The sequence below is a fragment of the Pogona vitticeps genome, chromosome 3, assembly GCF_051106095.1.
Source record: "Pogona vitticeps strain Pit_001003342236 chromosome 3, PviZW2.1, whole genome shotgun sequence".
Lineage (NCBI taxonomy): Eukaryota > Metazoa > Chordata > Lepidosauria > Squamata > Agamidae > Pogona > Pogona vitticeps.
Genome location: NC_135785.1, coordinates 57,635,085 through 57,655,569, shown reverse-complemented (window position 1 = coordinate 57,655,569; position 20,485 = coordinate 57,635,085). Strand labels below are relative to the sequence as shown.

Below are 20,485 nucleotides of genomic sequence, written 5' to 3'. Positions count from 1 at the left end.
GAAGCGCCCATATGTCCTCTGCTGTCAAGAGTAAAAAAAAAAAAAAGCCTCACCTCGCTTACCGGCTCTCTCCCAAGACAGCACCTCTTGCACCCTCCATCTGGAACTGCAGCCTGCCAGCTGGCAGACAGGTGAGCAGGATGGCAGGCTGCAGTTCTGGAAGGAGGGTGCAAGAGGTGCTGTCTTGGGGGAGAGCCGGCGAGCGAGGCACGCTGCCAGCCATTTTCCCTGAGCACCTGAGCCACCATCTAGCAATGCCTGAGAATGGAGCTCGCTCCCAGCCTGTCCTCAAAGAGCGCCTCCAACAGTGCCACCAACACCAGCTGCCGCTGCCACCTCTTCCAGGGAAGCGGCTCTGTGGCTCTCTTTCTCTCTTGGCACCCCCAGTACCAGCCCGGTGGTGCTTCCTCCTCCTCCTCCTCCTCCTCCTCCTCCTCCTCCTCCTCCTCTTTGTCCTGCTTTAGCCACCTCAGCTCTGGAGGCTGCCTGGGGTTCGGTCGGTCGGTCGGTCAGACAGGAAGGCTGGTAGGTAGATTAGGCAGACAGGCAGACAGGTAGGTAGGTAGATTTTCCCAGTGCTTTACATCCATTGGGATATACATTTGGATGAACACCTAAGTATAGGAAAGCAGTTGCCCACTGTCCTCAGTGCTTTTCCTCTTCCAACACTCAACAGCAGAATATCAAAAGAAATGCAGTTTTATCATATGTGCAAGACAATGTACAGTAGTGAAGGTTTCAGGAGATGTTTCACAGCTTCCAAAATGGCATGTCTTACACTGGAACTTTGCACAAAATTCAGCACTGCACAACTTTTGATCCCTCTTTGGAACTTCTTTACTACCTGCCTCAATGGAATCAAAGAAGCATCAGATAGCAACTTTGTTTTGCTGCCCCCTAATGGCTTTCCTTTAAGTGATTAGAAATGCCTTTTTCTACTATCATCTGCTTCATTAATGCTCCAGTATTACAAAGATCCAGAGTTTTTGTTTGTTTCTTAAAGTGTTGAAAGAAAACAAAGTTTGGGATGAATTATTTCAGTTATTTTAAAAACACAGTAACAAGATACCCTCCACATTGTACCCTAGACTATGTTGTATCAGCTTTAGTCTTTTTTATTTGTTCTTTTATTATTATTATTATTATTTTGAAATCTAGATATTTTCATACTTCTCAATGCACTGAGCTCTTCACAGGAAAAAGATGCCAACTTTTAATTAGCCTAATTAGCAAGTAGATATGGATATAGCCACCTGACATGGAACTCTGTAAAACTAAATGATAATTGTAGCAAAACCCATGGTGAGAACTCAAAGGAATGTCTGAGGACACCAGGCAGCAGCAACACTTCCTGTGGTGTAAGACTATGGGGTCATGTGGAAGCTCATATCTTCTTTTATTTTTCCAATTCATTTTATGATATTCTGTCAGAAATGCAGCTTTCTTTACACATCCATAAGACCTGACTGAAATATGCACTACTCTTCCCATACTTCTGTTGAACTTCAAGGATGACTCCATACATATTCTCAATTTTTACTGGTGTTTGATCTTATAACTATAAAGTTTATCAAAAAGGCACCAACATCTGTAATATAATTGGATCCTTCTTCACTCAAAAGATTCCAGGGGGGATCTTGTTAATTCTAATTTGAAATGCTTCTTCCTCTCGACTTCAAAATTATTCCTCCTTGGGCTCAGTCTCATTAAGTATTTTATACACTTTAGACCAAAGTCCTTTCCATAATTGTAAACTGAAAAGGAACTTCAAATATAGTTAGAAGTCTAAATATACCTGAATATCTCTGCATTATATACAAGCAACTTCACTTTCACAGATGTTATCAGATCTGATATTAAGAAGAATCTACAAATTCAAAGCAAAACTCTTACTGCACATTTCACTGAATATTCTTTCCATTATTTAAACAACCATTAAGAGATTGCTGGCTGAATAGCTTCAGTGGTCTGAAGTTTGATCCCCCACTGTGTATCCCAAGAAAAGAGCCAACCTTTGCAACCTTGGGCAAGTTACATAGTCCCTGATAGCCACCAGAAAGAGGGACTGGTAAACCACTTCTGTGTACTTTATATCCAGAAAGCCCTGGGAAAGGTCACCATAAATCTGAATCAACGTGAATCAATGTGACAGCACATATTATTATTGATAGATTTATATCTAACAATACAGCAGCAGCCAGATGTAGGGGAGTGGTATCAGGAGACAGGTATCTAGCTGTCTCTTGTGCTCCCAAAGGCATCTGGTAGGGTCACCATGAGATACAGGAAGCTGGACTAAATGGGCCCTTGGCCTGATCCAGCAGGGCTCTCTTGCATTATGACCATAATAATGAATTGCAGAACTGGAAGTGACCCTATGAATCATCAATTCCAATCCCTTTCAAGGAGGCACAGAGTGGAAATGAAATCTCAACTTTTGGCTCTGCAGCCATATGCCTAAACCACTGAGCTATTCAGCTATATTACTCAGTAATAAAAATTCAGCCATACAGTTGTGCCTCGCAGGACAAAAAACTCGCAACACAAATGGTTTTGGCGATGGAGCTGATGACTCGCAAGACAATTGTTCCTATGGCCGTGCTTCGCAAGATGAATGTTTTCCATTTTTTGTTCCTGCCTCATGTTTGCTGATTTTTAAATGTTTTTCTATGATGTTTAAAAAGTTAAAGTTTTTTGATCGGAATTTTTTCAATCATCTGCACAATATGTATAGCTTTAAAGAACACTTAATAAACCCTTTGTAAACCAAATTTGACTTTGTTCTGACTTTTTTGCCCATAGGAACGCATTAATTAGATTTCAATGCATTCCTATGGGAAAACACGTTTCGCAAGATGAATTTTTCGCAAGACAACATTAACCGTGGAATGAATTAAATTCATCTTGCGAGGCACCACTGTATTTGTCACAATTATTGTGGGATATGGCCATCTAAATAATACTCTTGAAAGTGTTAAGCTAAAGGGCAAGGTATTCTGCTGAAACTTCAAAAACAAACACTTGGCATTTGAAGAAGGAATGGATTTTCGTTAAACAGAATGGATATGACTTCCTAAAATAGATTAAAAGGTACAGAGTAGAATAACATTCAAACTGCCATTATTTCTTAGATTAGCATGCAGCTGTTTTATTACCTGGAATGTCTTATTCAATACCACCTGTCATCTCTGTGCAATTAGGAAGGCTAGAAGATTTTCATAAGTTGGATCAGCATGCCTTTGTGCTTGACATTTTATTAAAAAGAGAAATTCCCAGAGCATTTTAGCTCAATCCATGAACTATGAGGATTAAAAAAAATGTGGCCCTCATTTCCCAGGCTCCTTAGAAAGAATGGTGCATTGTCACTGCCTCCTACCTTTCCATCACTACCATCTACTTCTTTAACTCCTTTCATCTGCTTCCTTCCTTCCGGCACCAAATCTAACAGCTCTTCTACCTATCACCTGTTATTTAAGTACTTCACACACTTTCTACCACTAATACCTCCTTCTCTTCATCCCTTCTTCCTCCCATCTCAACTGCGTCCCATCAACTAACACTGTCATCTCTTTCCTATTCTCAACATCTCCTCTCATCTGCGTCATACACACCCCATCACTGCCATCTCCTCCTCTTCCTCTTCTTACCATCTCCTCCTTTCTGCTTCCTCCCCACTTCCATCATCTGTTCCTCCTCATCTGTTTCCGTCAGGCATTGCAACTTCCCTTCTGTTGATTCTTCCCATCTCTTAATGCATTTTTCTTGTTATAGCTTCTTCATTTTGTACTTCCACTATAGCTGTGTGGATAGCAGCTGGAAGTAATATTTCCAACTGCTGGTCTCTGATGACCTTTCGGAGCCAAGCAATTTTGGGGAGCTCCCCAGGACAATTGTCTGTGCAATGGCAGAAAGGATTTTCCCTCACAGCATAAGCAATTTGCTGGGAATTTGCCTCATTTCCCAAGACAAACAATCTACAATGTTATGTTCTCAGGAGATCTTCAGGGACCAATAGAAATAGTCACCTCTGGAGAGTTCTGCAACACAAAAGTGGTGTGAGCTGCGGGGGGGTGTGCTGGGAATTTCCTGCTCCCAAGCACTTCCCTAGCACCAAGGGTGCTCCCTCCCAGCCATTTTTCCTTTAACATTAGGCCTATGCTACTGCTAAAGCCTTACATGTCTCCCTACCAATGGCTTGGCAAAGCACATTTCAGGAAAGGAGGGAGTCTGACATTAAAGAGATTTCAAAGGTTTGAATATTGTGAGCATTACGGTCCAGGACATAATGGCTTGTTGTTGTTTTTAATAGGGAGGAGTTGGTTTATTTTGAATTTGGGTTTATACCCAACTTCAAATTTCATTATCATCCAAGCTACAAAGCCTGAATTAAAACTATAGTAAATTATGTGATTACAGTATGAAGGATATCCCACTGAAAGACACTCTCCTGTCTTGGGTATGAAAACAGAAGGTATTGTTATTTGATTCAGAACAAGATGATAGATCTGAATTCAACTTAAGAAATGTTGAGAAGGGGCGGGGGAAGCTTCCTTAGAAAAGTAACAGGAAAAAACAGGAGCTATGGCACTGTGCTTGCCTAAAGATCCATTGTAGGAAAATAAACACCACCCTTGAACCTGGTGACCTGACAAAAGATGGGAAAAAGTAATAGTAAGAATACTAACATCAAAATACGTTTATGCATTAGCACTTTAGACAGATATAGCAGAAGACCCAATGGGCACTTTGAAAATAATCACACATAAGAGTTTCCAGGCATCCCCTCACCTAGGGCTGATGCTTCCACTTAAAAATCTACTACAGCAATCTGTCTCTGACAACACAACATAAATAAAAGCATTGTGAAGCAACACAATTACTTTAAGTTTTTTTTAAAAAATTGAACCGTAATTCTCCCATGGTAAGTTCAGACTATTGTCATATAGCAAAGCACAACACAATAAAATCACTCTGCTTCCTACACATTCCAAGCATTCTCTTGTATTTCCTTTGCACATCTCACTCTGCACATATTTTTGTCATTCTGAACTCTTGACTTGTTTTAATGTGATTAAAATCCCCACCATGAACACTGAAATCTGAAGTCTAATTTCAGTGATAGAAAGAAGAATGAATGATGAGAAGATCCCCAGAAAACAACATAAGCCAGGTTTATGCATTAGCACATACAATACTTTCAGTGGAAAATAAGCCCGAAAAGAATTCCCTGTTCTTAATGAAGTCAAATGGGTTTCAAACAGGCATGAGGCTAAATAGAGAACATATAATTCATCTGGCAAATAGTGGCAAATTCCAAAAGAGGAATGAAGAAAATCTTAATTATTATTATGGCTTTAAAATAGCTACAAAGTATGAAGAAACAAAAAACACTAAAACTGTAAAGATAGTTACACAGGCTGAGTCATACATGAAGCGCATTATTGATCATGCATATTCTGGTTTTCATTATAAAATTATTGTGAAAGCTACCTGATCCATAACATAACATTTGACTTGAATTCCACATAAACACTCCACAAACAACACTTGCATAAGAAATTGCTCTTTGAAGGAGAACCCAAGGTGCTTTTTAACTTAGTGTCTGTTTCTAGTCTTATATATGTTTACTCAGAAGAAAGTTCCATTGAGTTCAGTGGTACCTAGATCAGAGTGTGTGCATATAAAAATGGCAATCTTGCAGCCTATTTGGTTTGCTTGGCATAGGCAACACAAAGCAGGTTATTGCCCAGAAATATTTACCGTGTTTTTCCGTGTATAAAATATTCCCATGTATAAGATGCCCCCCTTTTCTAACACAAAATTAAGAAACCTAAGTGGGGCTTAGCAAATGTAGGGTAAAAAGGATCAAAGTGCTGCAGGATAGTTTTGATTCCTGCTTTCTCCCTTTGTGCTAAGCCCGCCATGGCTTAGCAAAAGGAGGGGAAAAGGGATCAAAGCAATTCCACGACTGCACAATCATTTTGATCCCTTTCCCCCTTACACAGCCACAGGATTGCTTTGATCCTTCTCTCTCTTTTTCCTAAGCCCCATGGGACTTAGCAAGCATAGGGGAAAGCAGGGATCAAAGCCCTGCAGGATCACTTTGATCCCGATCACTTTGAACCCTGCTTTCCCCTCCACTTGTTCTTTTCTCCTCAGCTTACTTCAATGTATAAGATGACCCTCAATTTTTAGTCTAAAGATTTTAGACAAAAGTATAGTCTTATACATGGAAAAATACGGTTATGTGAAATAAGGACAGCGAGAAAGGTATCAACATTGTGTTCTTGATGTGGAATTACTTTGTTACTGTTAAGGATACCTGAGTCATTGTCACAATTGTGATTGTTGCAGTTACGGTTGTTTACCAGGTTTAGAGATCAGGCATCCTTCAGTCTCGAGAGACGATGGTAACATGCTCTGAATAGAGGACATGGAACAGCATCTAGTGTGGCTGAGAAGGCCAAAACGAGAGTGACAATTCCTTCCACACTGAAGACAAATACAATCCGTCCCCTGTCCAGCTCCCTGATTTTGCTGGTTTTGGTACTGCCTCTTTGCCTCGGCCTGCTGGACAAGTGTCTCTTCAAAATGGGAGAGGCCATGAAGCACCGCATGCCTCTAGGCTGAATGCTCAGATGTCAAAGTTTCCCATCTGTTGAGGTCCATTCCTAAAGCCTTCAGATCCCGCTTGCAGATATATTAGGTTACATTTTCAGAAATAGGTTTCTTACCTTCCTCTTATTAGTAGGACTAACGTAAAGGTAACTCAGCACTGTCTTCAGCCCCACCTTGTCATTCAGTTTTTCATAAGTGGTACCATAATCTGTGGACCTGAAATGAAAAGAAAGCACATTTCATTACAACTGAGTTGTAGACCACGCTGTGACTATTGTAGTTACCACTGAAGAAGAGAGAACTGTGGGACTAGAAAGTTACCACGTTCTTTACCTCCAGTGGGCACTTTTTATAGATATTGATGCTTTCCTATCAGTTGAAAACCTTTCATTCACAGAAGGGAAAATCTGGACTCAGCACATTATGTTCTTTTGGTATTGTCTAGATTTGGACCAAGGATATTCACATTAGGCAGGGGACTGTTCTGATCACATAAAGTATTTTTTCTATAAACAGCTGATTTTGAGTTTGTGCAATGAAATGTACATTTCATATCATGAATGGTAAAAATGTAAGCATAGGCTCATACACCGAGCTTGGAAACAGAAACTTTTGGGACTACTGTAAGTTGATTGGAGAATTTGGGGAGCTGATGTTGGAAAAGGTGGTCTTTCCCAGCTCTCACCATGCATTATTCAAGCAGGCAGTTTCCTACTCCCCTCTGTTTCCCAAAAAGCAAGTCTCTCAAGCATTCTGTAGAGAAGCCTGTATGAATGATTAGAGCCATGCTTGAGGGCTGACAGAAGAGTGGAGGACAAATTGCAGGAACCTGACCAATGCACATCTAGGCTTCCATGTACAAGTACTGGAGATTCTACTTGCTCAGACTACAGCTCTTAGGATTAGTCATGTTGTCTGGAAAATTATGGGAGCTGTACTCAAAAATTAAATTCTCCAATCCCTATCCATGCTAGATGTCCATCTTGTGTGTTCTTTTGCTGGAGGAGATAACCGCCCATTTATTACAGCACAAGGTAAAGTAACGCAAATAACGTGGATGTTGTGGCTCCCTTAACCAACAGAAGAATCTTCTCATAGATTTTATGACTGGATTGCATTATCTTTCTATATACAGTAGATTCCCAGTATGTTGTAGTGGATAGTGACAGACCAAGACTCAATGGATACAGTGATGGACTAGGACGGGGTTTGAATCCCCATTTGGTCATAGAAAATCCCTGGGGGGGGGGTGGAATTGGTAAAACAGCTCCTTAAATATCTCACTTTCCTTGAAAGCCCTATTAAGGTCACTATAAGTCAGTTCTGACTTGACAGCACACACACACTTTCTATATGACATCAAAGTTTGCTGACTTTTATTTTCCATATGAGTCTCAGAAAAAAACATGGTGACATATTTGTATGGATGATAATACCACATTTTTACACACATGTCAACATACATTCACTTATGCTCCAATGGCACAAGCATAATGAGCAAAAACAAAACAAAAATCACTTAAAAGAAGTATGAGGAAGTATGGGGAATAAATTAAAAATAAAAATCAGGAGGAAACAGAGGAAATAGTGAATGAAGATACTCAGAGATAAAAGGAAGTCTAAAATGGTGGAGAATTAATTCATCCCTGGTCATCAGCCAAACTCTCATCTTCACAATACCAAGATTAAAGCAACTGCTTCTGTGCCAAGTATCATATTTTTGCCTTAGAAGATACTGATCTCTGTGCCAGCAAAGTCTGGAACATGCAACAGATGATCTTGAGGTAACGTTCCACTATTTGTGACTGTCAGGATGTGAAGACTCTGTCTCCTAGGCATTTCTGTTCTATACCTGATCTGTTTTTCATAATTTGTTTCTTTGGGGGCGGGGGTTCAAAGAAAAGGCATGTTTTCTCTTCATTTATTTATTTTTATTGGTAAGAGGCCCCAGTGCAAGACAGATACATGCATAGAGAAAATCCTATCTCAATGTTCTGTGTTCACTGTGGTGCCAAACAAAAAAAAAACATATGCAAATCCCTGAAATGTTTGTTATTATTCCTGCTCAGACTGCTGTCCAGCTGCTGGGCAGTTTTAAGGTCTCTGATTTTCTTTTGTATGTTTCCAATGGCATCTGATGACATACCTTTGCAATAATTCCCACTTATTATATTTGCATTTATTATGACAAATGTATTTTTGCAGGCCCTGCCATAACAGAAGCATTTTTGGCCATTAACAAGTATCATCCAGTTCACATCTTACATGGGCTGAAATCCTATTGCTTAACGTAGCATACAAGAGGAGGCCCGTTAAATCAGTGGGGATTTGTAACTCTTCTGTAAGTTCAATTGATTCAAATGGGCCTTTTCTATTTGTAATTAGGAGCAACAGGATTTCATCCATTGACACACAGCTATGTTGGACTCATTTATGACATTTATTTCCCACCTTTCTACTAATGAGCTCAAGAAAGTGAACATCTATCCTCACACACTATCCTCACAAGAACCCTGTGAGGAAGCTCAGGCTGAGAAATTTTGACAGGCTCAAGATCTCATAGTTCTAGGAGATCTGAACCACATTTCCCTAGCCAACATTCTAAAAAATGAAAATGCAGGGCTACATGTTTACATCCCAGTCATAATACCCACTTATTTCTATATCTTTCTATCAGTTCCCAGCTGGGTGCACATTTATTTAGCCTCTGCGCCAAGTCCTTCTTGCATTAGAAACATGTGATTTAGATATGTGTTGCTTGTTCAGGAAAAGTGAAAAGTTACACCCACCTATTTGGAGGCAGAGCACAAGGTCAAGTGATTGTGGAATCCATACGAAGAGAGGTATAAATCAATACCACTGACCAGCCGTGTCAAATCATGTCCCTTGCCAATTTCTACAATTGGCTTTTAATCTTAAAATGGGCCAAGACAACTTGAGAAACCACAGATTTAAAAGCAGTTGGTTGGGATCCAAATTCTGTACCCATCTGTCTTGATATTGAGAGCAGGCTTATTGCTGACAAGTGACCTCCTCTTAAAGCAGAGTTTGGAACTAGAGTTCCATCATGTACAAAGCTGAATACTGCTAATGCAGGAGCAATTAAATCCACAGCAGAAGACATGCAATAGCTGCAGATTCACAGGGTCAGGAAACTCTTAATGGATGAATATCCCTAAATGCTTTGTAATGGAAATAGCATGAGTACTAACACGGTTCTTCGACCTAACCCCACTAGTAGGGCTAAAGCTCTACAGAATACAAATTCATAATATCCAAGAGAAAGCACAGATGGAGCCATCCGAGGTGGCAGACAATTGGAGTGAATGCTAATGTATTGGGATAAACATAAGGGTGGTGTGTTTTGCAAAAGAAAACAGTGTCCTGAGCAAAATATCTAGTGTTTTCCTCAGTTCATCATAGAACTGTAAATGAGGAAACTATGTTTCCGTATTTAGAGTGAGGGCAAGAATCACTGCCATCTTTCTGCACTAGCTTTGTGACGTTACATAGAGGGCCAGTTTGCTTCAAAAATGAATGAAAAATAAAACAAATGGACATGGACCAGCATTCTACATTTAATAAAGTAAAATAAATGTGAAAACAAAAACAGGAAAAAAACTTGTGCTGGGCATAGTCGATCCTTTTTTTACAGGTGCTTTTTTTAAAAATCTGCCTGAAATTGCCAGAATTGATCTGAAATATTCCTCCCAGAGTACTGTGCTGTTCACGGCATTAGTAACCCCCTGTGTTCATGCTTTCTGAATTATCTGAAGGAGTTCTTGGCTCAAAATGGTTACTGAGATACATTTTACGAAGTGTGCTTTGAGTGAGAATATCTTTAGACCTGCTTAGTTTGTTAAAAATGTTTTTCAGAAGTGCATATTTTGTGAGAAAATAAAAATTACAGTACACATCTAAGTACACGTTTAAACACTTATGCATTTCTTTCAAAATCCATAGAACAGGAACATAATGGACTCAGGTGGACATATGCACAAGTGACATGATCTGATAATTGCCTGATCAATCCATCACCATATAAGATTCTGCAGCAAAAGAATCAGTAAATCGGTTCAGTAAGGAGCATATTATGAGAGCAGTGTTGATACTATCTTTGGTAGAGGAAGGCATCCATGTCAGGCCACAGATTTGAGGTAGTCATGAAAGGAGAAACAGCTGTCATTCAATTTGTTTGTATTGCTTTTTGACTACTCAAAATAAGGAGAAGTTGAAGGAATTTGGTGAGATGTTCTTACTATTCACCTACCCTGGAAGGAGTATGATTTGCTCCTTGCAAATGTTTGGGGCACTGGATTCCCAACAGATATACCGAGTCGGACCCCTGTTTATTTGTTCCTCAGGGCTCCAAGATGTAAAATGTTTCCCAGCTTGCTAATGACTCATCGTTTTTATCAGGCCAGTCTTCCTTCACTCATCTTTTCACTGACATTTTTTTACAGAGCCCATTCAAACCTTCATTGAACACAATGCACCTCGGCTGGGAGAAATAAACTCATCAGACATTTTTCAGATGCTTGAATCAATAAAAAGCCAAACTTTAAAAGTCAATCCGTCTCTGGACAGTCCCCGAACAGGCTGCTGCAGATTTGTGACTATAATGAAAGAATGAGAAGTTACAGGAAATGTCAGTCCTTTTAGATTTGAGAATTCAAAGCAGGAACTGATGTACTATATTGAAGGGTGAGCCAAGTTAAAGTGAAGTGGTTGTCACAGGTACCAGATTTTGGGGAACAGCACAGCCTGCCCCTGTCCTTGAGCAGCATAAGGCTTCCAGACAATGGGTGAACCATAAATAACATCACTCAATTCCACTTTTGTTACTAGCTATTTTTAAATATATTAGGAAGAACACTCTGTGCTTTGTCTTCATGGACATGCATTCAAAAGCGCATACATTTTAAAAACATATGCTCAAGGTATTCGTAAACATACGTAACTGGAGGCAGCATGGAGGCCAGGAAGCTGGGAGATGCAGGATACAGTCCACACTGAATATCACTGAGCCATGATATTAAGTGGATGTCATAAGACCCATCAAACCCCCTCTCAGGCTGATGTGCATGACAGTACTGTTGTTAGGATGACACAAGGAGGAGGAGGGCCATGTATGCCTCATTATACTCATCAAAGCGAAAGTGAAATAAAAATGTAATCTATCTATCTATCTGCTCAAATTTTCAGATGGGCTAACATGTGGGGAAATATGCTAAACTATTGGTGCAGGAACCATCAGTGCAGAAAAATATGAACCTGACTGGGACTGAGCTTGATAAAACAAAAGGCAAGGGAATGTAATGCATGTTCTTGGAACCAAATCTTCAAACTTCCTAACAAAATATGAGCTTAGATTCAAGTCTTCCTACAGGGAATGTAAATCTTTGCTTCTTTTCTCCTCACAGTAGAGGACAAGGAACAGGGGGGAAATGTCCATGTCTTTCTAAAGGGCGAGATGTTTCCTGGTTTTAGCAACACACCAATTTTTATGGAAATCACAAATCTTGCAAAAAAAATTAATTTGCATAATTTGCACAATTTACCCTGTAAACAAATACAGAAACAAAAGTCAGAACAAGCTTCAGTATGCTCAACTTTCAAAGATTTTTTTTTACATCCCTTCCCTAGGGAGCTGTACCTAGAAGTCAGCACCTCCACCATCAATATACAGAATGGCTACAGACTCCCATCCATCATGTGAAGGGGACTTGAGGTTTGTATTAGTGTAAAATCTCTTTCTAATGTGTTCTAAATCTCCAGATTGGTTGGCCATTGTTGTAGCAGCAGAGGCAACCATGCAACTTTTTTTGTCAGTGGCTTGTCTGAATTCCCTTATCAAAAGAAGAAGACAACATGTAAAATGTAGCTTGCATTAAACTAAGTGTGCATATAAAGGTAAAGGTAAAGGTTCCCCTTGACAATTTTTGTCCAGTCGTGTTCGACTCTAGGGGGCGGTGCTCATCCCCGTTTCCAAGTCATAGAGCCAGCGTTTTGTCCGAAGACAATCTTCCATGGTCACATGGCCAGTGCAACTTAGACACAGAACGCTGTTACCTTCCCACTGAGGTGGTCCCTATTTATCTACTTGCATTTGCATGCTTTCGAACCGCTAGGTTGGCAGGAGCTGGGACAAGCGACGGGCACTCACTCCGTTGCGTGGATTCGATCTTATGACTGCTTGGTCTTCTGACCCTGCAGCACAGGCTTCTGCGGTTTATAAAATTTTGCAGACTTTTGCAATGAACAGAGACATTTCAGGAACCTCTGGCATGATGCACCATGGTTGTTTTTAAGAGGTCCTATATAACAATTTATTCTGAATACTGTTGTATACATAAACTGAACTGCTAGCTGCATTTGTTCAGGCTGACTCCTGCTTCAGCATATGGAGCTGCACGCTACCTAATCTAAGCAGCACACTGTGTAAATTTGTAATGATCAATATGTCTGTGATCCTGACATAAGACAGCTGCATGTTAATGGAGCAGCAATTGATCAATCAATCAGCTATCTGTAAGATTTAACTACTTGCCAGGAAAATAGGAGATTAAGCAAGGAAAGCAATATTACAGCTTGCACATCTGTACGAACAAGCACAGCTACTCAGAGTCAAGCAGTATGTCTGCAATAATCAGTGTGGCATAGTGCAAAAATGGTTGTATTTTCTAAGACAATGATAATGAATGTTGAAAAGGATAATGTGAAAGAATGATAGTTCTCTGCGTGATAACGGAAACAGAAAATAATGACTGGGGAATTTTGCTACAAGTTTTTATTGTGCAATAATAGTATGTAGAACACTTTCAAGACTTCAGAAATGTGAATTTCTCTTCTTTATGCAAACTGATTGTTTCTATCTTTTTTTAAATTTCCAGCCCACCTTTCTCCTGAAAAGGGACTGAAGGTGGCTACCCAAAAAAATGTGTAGTTTTTATATTATCCTCCATTATTATATTTGCTGGCATTCTCAGAAAAATATAAATGAGGTATAGTTTTGAATAGCAACATCAATAATTGCCATTCACAGAATCATAGAAAAGTGCATTTGAAAGTGGAGAGGCCTCGAAGGCCATTGAGTCCAACTGATTGCTCAATGCAGATGGCATTTCTTTTGAATGTTTCCAGTGTTTGAGCACTTACCACCTCCAAGGGCAATTGGTTCCATTGTTGTATTGCTCTAACAATTTAGAAGTTTTTCCTGATATTCAATTGAAAAGGTTCTTGCAACTTGACTCCATTATTACATATCCTGCATTCTGGAATTACTGAGAACTGATCCAGCCCTTCTTCCACATGGCAACCTTTCAAGCATTTGAAGATTGGTATCATATCTTCCCACAGTCTTCTTTTCTCAATGGAAAAGAGTTTTGATTGATTCAATAATCTTGATTAAAGTAGCCTGCACACACTTCCTAAGACTTGTTGCAGCAAGAAGAAATACACCACAAACTGTGAATATGCACTATGGCAAAGACGGTAAGGTGTTTTGAAGCAATAGCATGTGCGCTGAATAGAGATGCGAAGAATATTCAAAATGTTTCTCTTTCTCAACAATTCTCCTGGTCTCATCATGCTATGAATTCTTGCCAAGGCTTCTCCTTGCATCTGGAGATTTCTTAGCTTCCTAAAAAAACTGAGATTCCATTCTTGTTTCTCCTCTTTTCTTTTTACCTACCTATATGTGTGCACAATGACTATATAAATTGCAAAAAATTTCTCAAATCTACTAATTGATCTAGTGGTCTTGCAGAAAAGTGGGATTGTTACCTTGGTTTTATGCCAAGAAAAAGAAGGTCCGAGATTCATATCCCTAGGTCAGACCAATGTGCACGCATTAAAATGCAAATGGCCGGAGTGTGCAATTGTAAAAAAGATAGAACATTTGTATTAGAGTGAATATGGTTATTAAATGAATGCATAAGGCAAAAGGAGTACACAAATGCACACAATAGGGAAATGTACAGTTATATGTGTGACTAGGCACACACCTGAAATACGCCCTGACATTTCATCAATTAGCTACATTTATTGCAGCAGTTTACACAAACTTCATGTGAATACCAATCGGATTCTGGCCAGAGTGAGCAAAGAAACCACTGTCTCTATTTAAGGAATAGGAAATGGAGCTGAACCTTTTAATGAATTCTAATTCAGCTGTTTCCCATTGGATTTTGTCTTTGAAGTTCTTATATTCAAGGATGGTATACTTTCCCATTTCTCATAACTAAACTATTTACTTTTTACCTCTTCAAATTCACATACACATATACCCATTAAGAATTTTTGTAAATTCTTATGAAAAAATTCTTTCTTATGAAGTAAATTATATTCCCACCCATGACTAATTTTTGGTTTCTTTAGCTTGTCTCGCAGTGGCAACTTTTGGTTTCAGGAGTTAATTACCCATTGTAAAATAGCTGTAGTTGTCTTAGTGCCAGTTTTATTCAGCACAATGATCTGTGTCTGAAAATGATTGTAAAAATATCTTGTGGGATTCCATCTGATTAACACGTTGATAGAAGTTCCAACATATTAAATCATTAAATGTGCCAAAAGTTGGGTTGGATTCCAATGTTTGAACACTTAAAGTAGACCTACTACAGCTGTATATATTACTCACACACTCATTACTCTAGGCATAAGTAAGACAGAGTGATAGTTTGATATCACTTAACTATCATGGCTGCATTCTGTGGGATCTCAGGTCCAACCCAACATGGCCATCTTTGCAGCTTACAAATAATTTATGTTGTACATTAAGGACCAACATGAATGCCACTTTGAAAAAAAAACAGTTTTGAATCAAGGTATGTTTTGTTGTTTCAAGTACTAGCCAACTTTTGGTTCAAGCACGAAATGAGACGAGGAGCAGAATATCCAAATGCCTGAAGAGCATAACAGCATTTCATCCATATTAATAAGACCCTTTTGCTTATACACAGACAGAGCAAAGCTTCCTCTACTGGTATCCCCCGCACGGCTGTGAATTTCTAATGCAAATCAACTGTTGAGCAATATTTATATTACAATAATAACATGGAGAAACTTGTTTAATATCAGAAGACTTAGTGGAGCAGATGAATAGCTTCAACCTGATATCCATGGGATAGAAATTCAATTAAAAACTGCAAGTGGCACAGGAGTGCTGGTTATTGTTCAACATGCACCAGAGGGCCTTTTCTGGAATACAGCTATTAGCGACACTAGTTGAGAAATTCTGTTTTCCTTTATGGCAATCTGTTAACTTGTATAAAAGTTAAATTAATAGAAGAGGGGGAGAGACAGTACAGCAGCCAGGAGAACATAAAAAAGCCAAAGGCTAATTGTTTCTGTATAATTATGGATTAAACACATTATGGTAAGGAAATAATTGTAAAAAATGAGGAATCAATGTTCTTTAAATGTTGATATTATTGTTTTCAGTTTAGCATATACCCTATCCTAATGATACCTTGCACATCTCTTACCAAAAATCCCTTCTATGTAGAGTGCTTTCACACTTAAACAAGGCATACTGTCAGCAAGGCTGCCTCTGTGAATCAAAATCACTACCACCACTGGTCTGTTCAGGTATAAGGGACCTTTTCTCACTCCCCCCCCCCAGTTGTCCTGTACATCAATTCTTAGAAGCAGTGAAATAGTCTTGGCACCTCAATGGGGGTGGGGGTGTCAAAGTGCCGACCCTTTTTTTTCCCTCCAAGGCAGGGTCCTCCTGGGTAGCTCTCTCTTGGCTCTGTGAGTTCATCCTCTCCATCCCTTCCCCTCAGGAATGTCTTTTCAGATTGGCCCCTCCTTCCAAACCAATTTCCCTTTGCATCTCATAGGGATAAACAGATGGGGGGGGGGAAGGGAGGAGATAGAGATAGAGAGATATTTTCCTCTTCAGTTCTGACCATTTTTCCCTTTGGGAAGGAGAGAAATTTTGCCCCGCCTTGTACTCCATCCAAGACAGAGGGAGCTGGACCGCCATCTTGTCTGCCTGCCTATGTGCTTGATTGGGATAGATTGGGTGCCACTTAGCTTCCTGTACTCAGGGATATTGGCAAGTCTTTGGGTCCGAGTCCCAAGTCCAAGTCTTTGGTATGAAGTCCTAAGTCCCAAGCCTCAAGTACAAATCTCTATTAAAAACAAGCCTCCCCCCAAGAAATAAAGGAGGGGTATGTGGGTCCCAAGTTGAGCCCAACTCATTGAAATGAAACAAAAGAGTCACCCTCAAGTCTGACTTGACAGTGAGTCCTGCAACTCGAGTCCCCATCCCTGCCTGTGCCCCAATCTTTGTCAGCATGTACACACAAGACGTCCACTAATAACAAGAAAAGGAACTGCTGCTGCCTCCACATTTCACAAGCCATAGAAGTAGTTAGGGCAGGACTCCAGACAGCATTATCTCTCTGCTGTCCCCTACAGCTAAATCATAATTTAGTTTCAGCTAAATCATAATTTCTCTCCCCTCCCCCAAAACTTGCAGGTAAATCAAAATTTGGAGCATGTGAGTGTGTGTGTACATGCACTGAGAAGGGGAGCCGCATGCATGCATGCATGATCATGCATACTGGCATGTGTGTGTTTAAGTCTTATGGAGGGACCCTGAACTTCTGAATTTGCAGTTTCACTACTGATTAGAAGCCACCGCCAACATAGCTAACAATGAGGCATCATGAAAGCTGCAGTCCAAAACATCTGGAAGGTCAGTGGGCTCCTGTTCTTGAGGCCCTGCATTTCTTACTTAGCCTTAGCCTGTGGAGAAAAAGCTGGACTATGCTACTGAACACCAGGGTCTAAAATACCCTCCTGATTTCCAACATCAGCCAGTCTTTGGCTCATCCACAGATATTTTGGTGCCGTGCCACAAAATGAAGAGGCTAGAACTTTGGCTGGGATATCAGCTGACAAGATCCAAAAACACCAGGTGTTAATCAATTCATATATACGTATTCTGTAGCTTTTTTGTGCATTAATGATAAGCTGCTTTGGGATTCTGCCTTGACTAACTGTAGGATATAAATATCATAAATACCTGTGAATGGAGTGTGCATAATGGATGCCACCAAATATAAGTAAGATACTGAGTCTGTGATCCTCTCAGAAATAAGTTCTGTTGGCCAGAATCCTACTGATAACTGGGTATGTTTTGTGTCATTTGCCATGGTTAATTGTAAGTTCCAGACTAAGAGGCTGACTACATAGGCATATTAGCCGACTATTTGGTCTGCTGCAGGAACATTGTGACTCTGATCCTGGTTCTATAGGTGACTGCCCTCCATTGAAGGAATATTAAACTCATACTCATGTCTGAAAACAATTCCCTTAGATTAAATTTATATTTTTGTATCAGCTACAAATACAAAACCAGAAAGAATTTTGAAATTCCTTATTATCTGTTGAATGAAACAACTCTGTTGACTTAAGTCTTGCCTCACCCTCATTTTCATTCAGCATCTGGGACAGATCAAGAGCCTCCCAGTTCAAATACAGACACAGTATTTACTGGTTATTTATTAGCATCTTTACTGAAGTTATAAACTGTGAAGAAGATGCTTTAGATCAGCAATTGAAAAACAAATAAAGAAACCTACATGCCACAAATATGAATGAGTAAAAAAGAATATGAGCAAGGACTTTAATTTGAATTTGTTCTCATTCCTAACTGATTCATAGTTTCTTTTTTGTTGGGTTTTTTGTTTGTTTTGTTTTGTTTTTGTTTTGTGGTTCGTTTCATGCTCATCTTTTTCTAGGAGAAGAAGCCAGTATTCAGTCTACAGCACTAGAGCAGTGGTTTCCCAGCCTTGGTTCCCCAGATGTTCTTGGACTCAAAGATCCTACAACTCACAGAAATCCTGGCCAGTATAGCTAGTGGTGAAGGCATTAGAGCAGCTTTTCTCAACTTTTTTTTTTTTTTTTTTTTTTGGCCACAGTCATAAACACAATATGAAAAAATATATAGGTCAGGGTTGTATAAAACTTTTAAGATGGTGTGTGAAGAACTGGGAAGAGTTTTCAAATGTACCAAAGGCATTCCAGGGAGCCATATAGTCCCCGCTGAGAATGGCTGCACTAGAGGCTGCACCACATTTTAGAACAAAAATGATGGTGTCTGTTGAAAAACGGAAAGTCATACAAACTCTCACTCAATGCAACTGTGCTTTCACAGGGGTTTTCACCCCACTAGTATTCTATTGGCGCTAGGCCATTGTGTTTACTCTCTTCATAGTGTGCAGATTTAATCAGTTAATTAATTTGGCAGTTGAACTTAGTTGACTTTAATTGGGTGGCAACTGTAGTTGAAAAAAAATTCACTAGAACTGGTCTATAATGCTACAAAGCAAGGGGGGCCCAAGAGATTGCATTGCTCACGGCACAGTAGCAAATGCTACCCCTTCATCCAGCCAAGATGTTTTGGCACAGAAGGCAAAAGATTCCAGAACATTCCTGATGAGAAAATACAATTAAAAAGTAAATATGTAACATTTGCTGCTCTTTCATGGCAATAAAAATCTGCTGCCTGGGAGAGCTGCCTCATTCTACCTAATGGTAAGAGCCATCTTACGACAGTCGTGTTATCAATAAAAGCATCACTCCAATCATCATGTTGTAAAGTTGGCAGTGAAAAATCCTTCCATTCTAGCAATAATTAGCCATATTGTTTCCTTAAAAATATTTTTAAAGGGGAAAATCCAATCCTTAGCACAAATCATGCCTACCAACAGTTGTGTTACACAACGCAATATATGAGCAAGAGTATCACTGTCCAGGTTACAATACATACTGGGACACTTAAGACCTTTTCAGTCATTAGGAAACACCTCAGAAAAATAAGACTTGGAAGTAACTAATTACAAATAACTAGTTTATTTTTTGTGTAAAATGCCCAAAGTAAACACGTTCCATATGGGCAGTATGTAAGTCTAATAAAATAAATAAAATAAATAAATAAATAGTGACTTGAAATTAGGGCCCTTTTCCGATAATGAAAGTTTAAATATAAAAATAATTTTATCATAAAGTGTAACCTTACTTCCTTTTTTAGAACAACTCTAACTTTTAGTCACTTTTATAGTTATAGCAGTGAGGCCTCATTAAAAGATGGCATACGTACAAGGGCTGGCTCATGCTGTACCTGTGATTTATTTTTGGCTGAGGTGACAAAGGGAGTGAGTTTTACTCAAAACATTTGTTGTTTAGTCGTTTAGTTGTGTCCAATACTTCATGACCCCATGGACCAGAGCACGCCAGGCCCTCCTATCTTCCACTGCCTCCCAGAGTTGGGTCAAATTCTTGTTGGTAGCTTGGATGACACTGTCCAACCATCTTGTCCTCTGTCGTCCCCTTCCCCTCTTGCCTTCACACTTTCCTAAAATCAGGGTCTTTTCCAAGGAGTTCTCTTCTCATGAGATGGCCAAAGTATTGGAGACTCAGCTTTAGGACCTGTTCTTCCAGTGAGCACTCAGGGTTGATTTCCTTTAGAATAGATAGGTTTGTTCTCCTTGCATTCCAGGGGACTCTCAAGAGCCTCCTCCAGCACCACAATTCAAAGGCATCAATTCTTCGCCGGTCAGCTTTCTTTATGGTCCAGGTCTCACTTCCGTACATCACTACAGGAAAAACCATAGCTTTGAATATGCGGACTTTTTTTTTTGGCAAGGTGATGTCTCTGCTTTTTAAGATGCTCTCGCTTCTTTCCTTCCAAGAAGCAGGCATCTTTTAATTTTGGGGTTGCTGTCACCATCTGCAGTGATCATGGAGCCCAAGAAAGTAAAATCTGTCACTGCCTCCATATCTTCCCTTTCTATTTCCCAGGAGGTGATGGGACCAGTGGCCATGATCTTAGTTTTTTTGATATTGAGTTGCA

The 20,485-nt window shown here is 39.7% G+C and overlaps 1 protein-coding gene across 1 annotated transcript in view; it reads right to left on the bottom strand.

Annotated features, from left to right (window-relative positions):
- SORCS3 (sortilin related VPS10 domain containing receptor 3) overlaps positions 1 to 20,485 on the bottom strand; it is a 603,874-nt gene that overhangs the window by 324,663 nt on the left and 258,726 nt on the right. Inside the window, exon 3 of the mRNA XM_072995578.2 lies at positions 6,735 to 6,834. Coding sequence (XP_072851679.2) covers positions 6,735 to 6,834 — 100 coding nt within the window. The remainder of the gene's footprint in view (positions 1 to 6,734; positions 6,835 to 20,485) is intronic.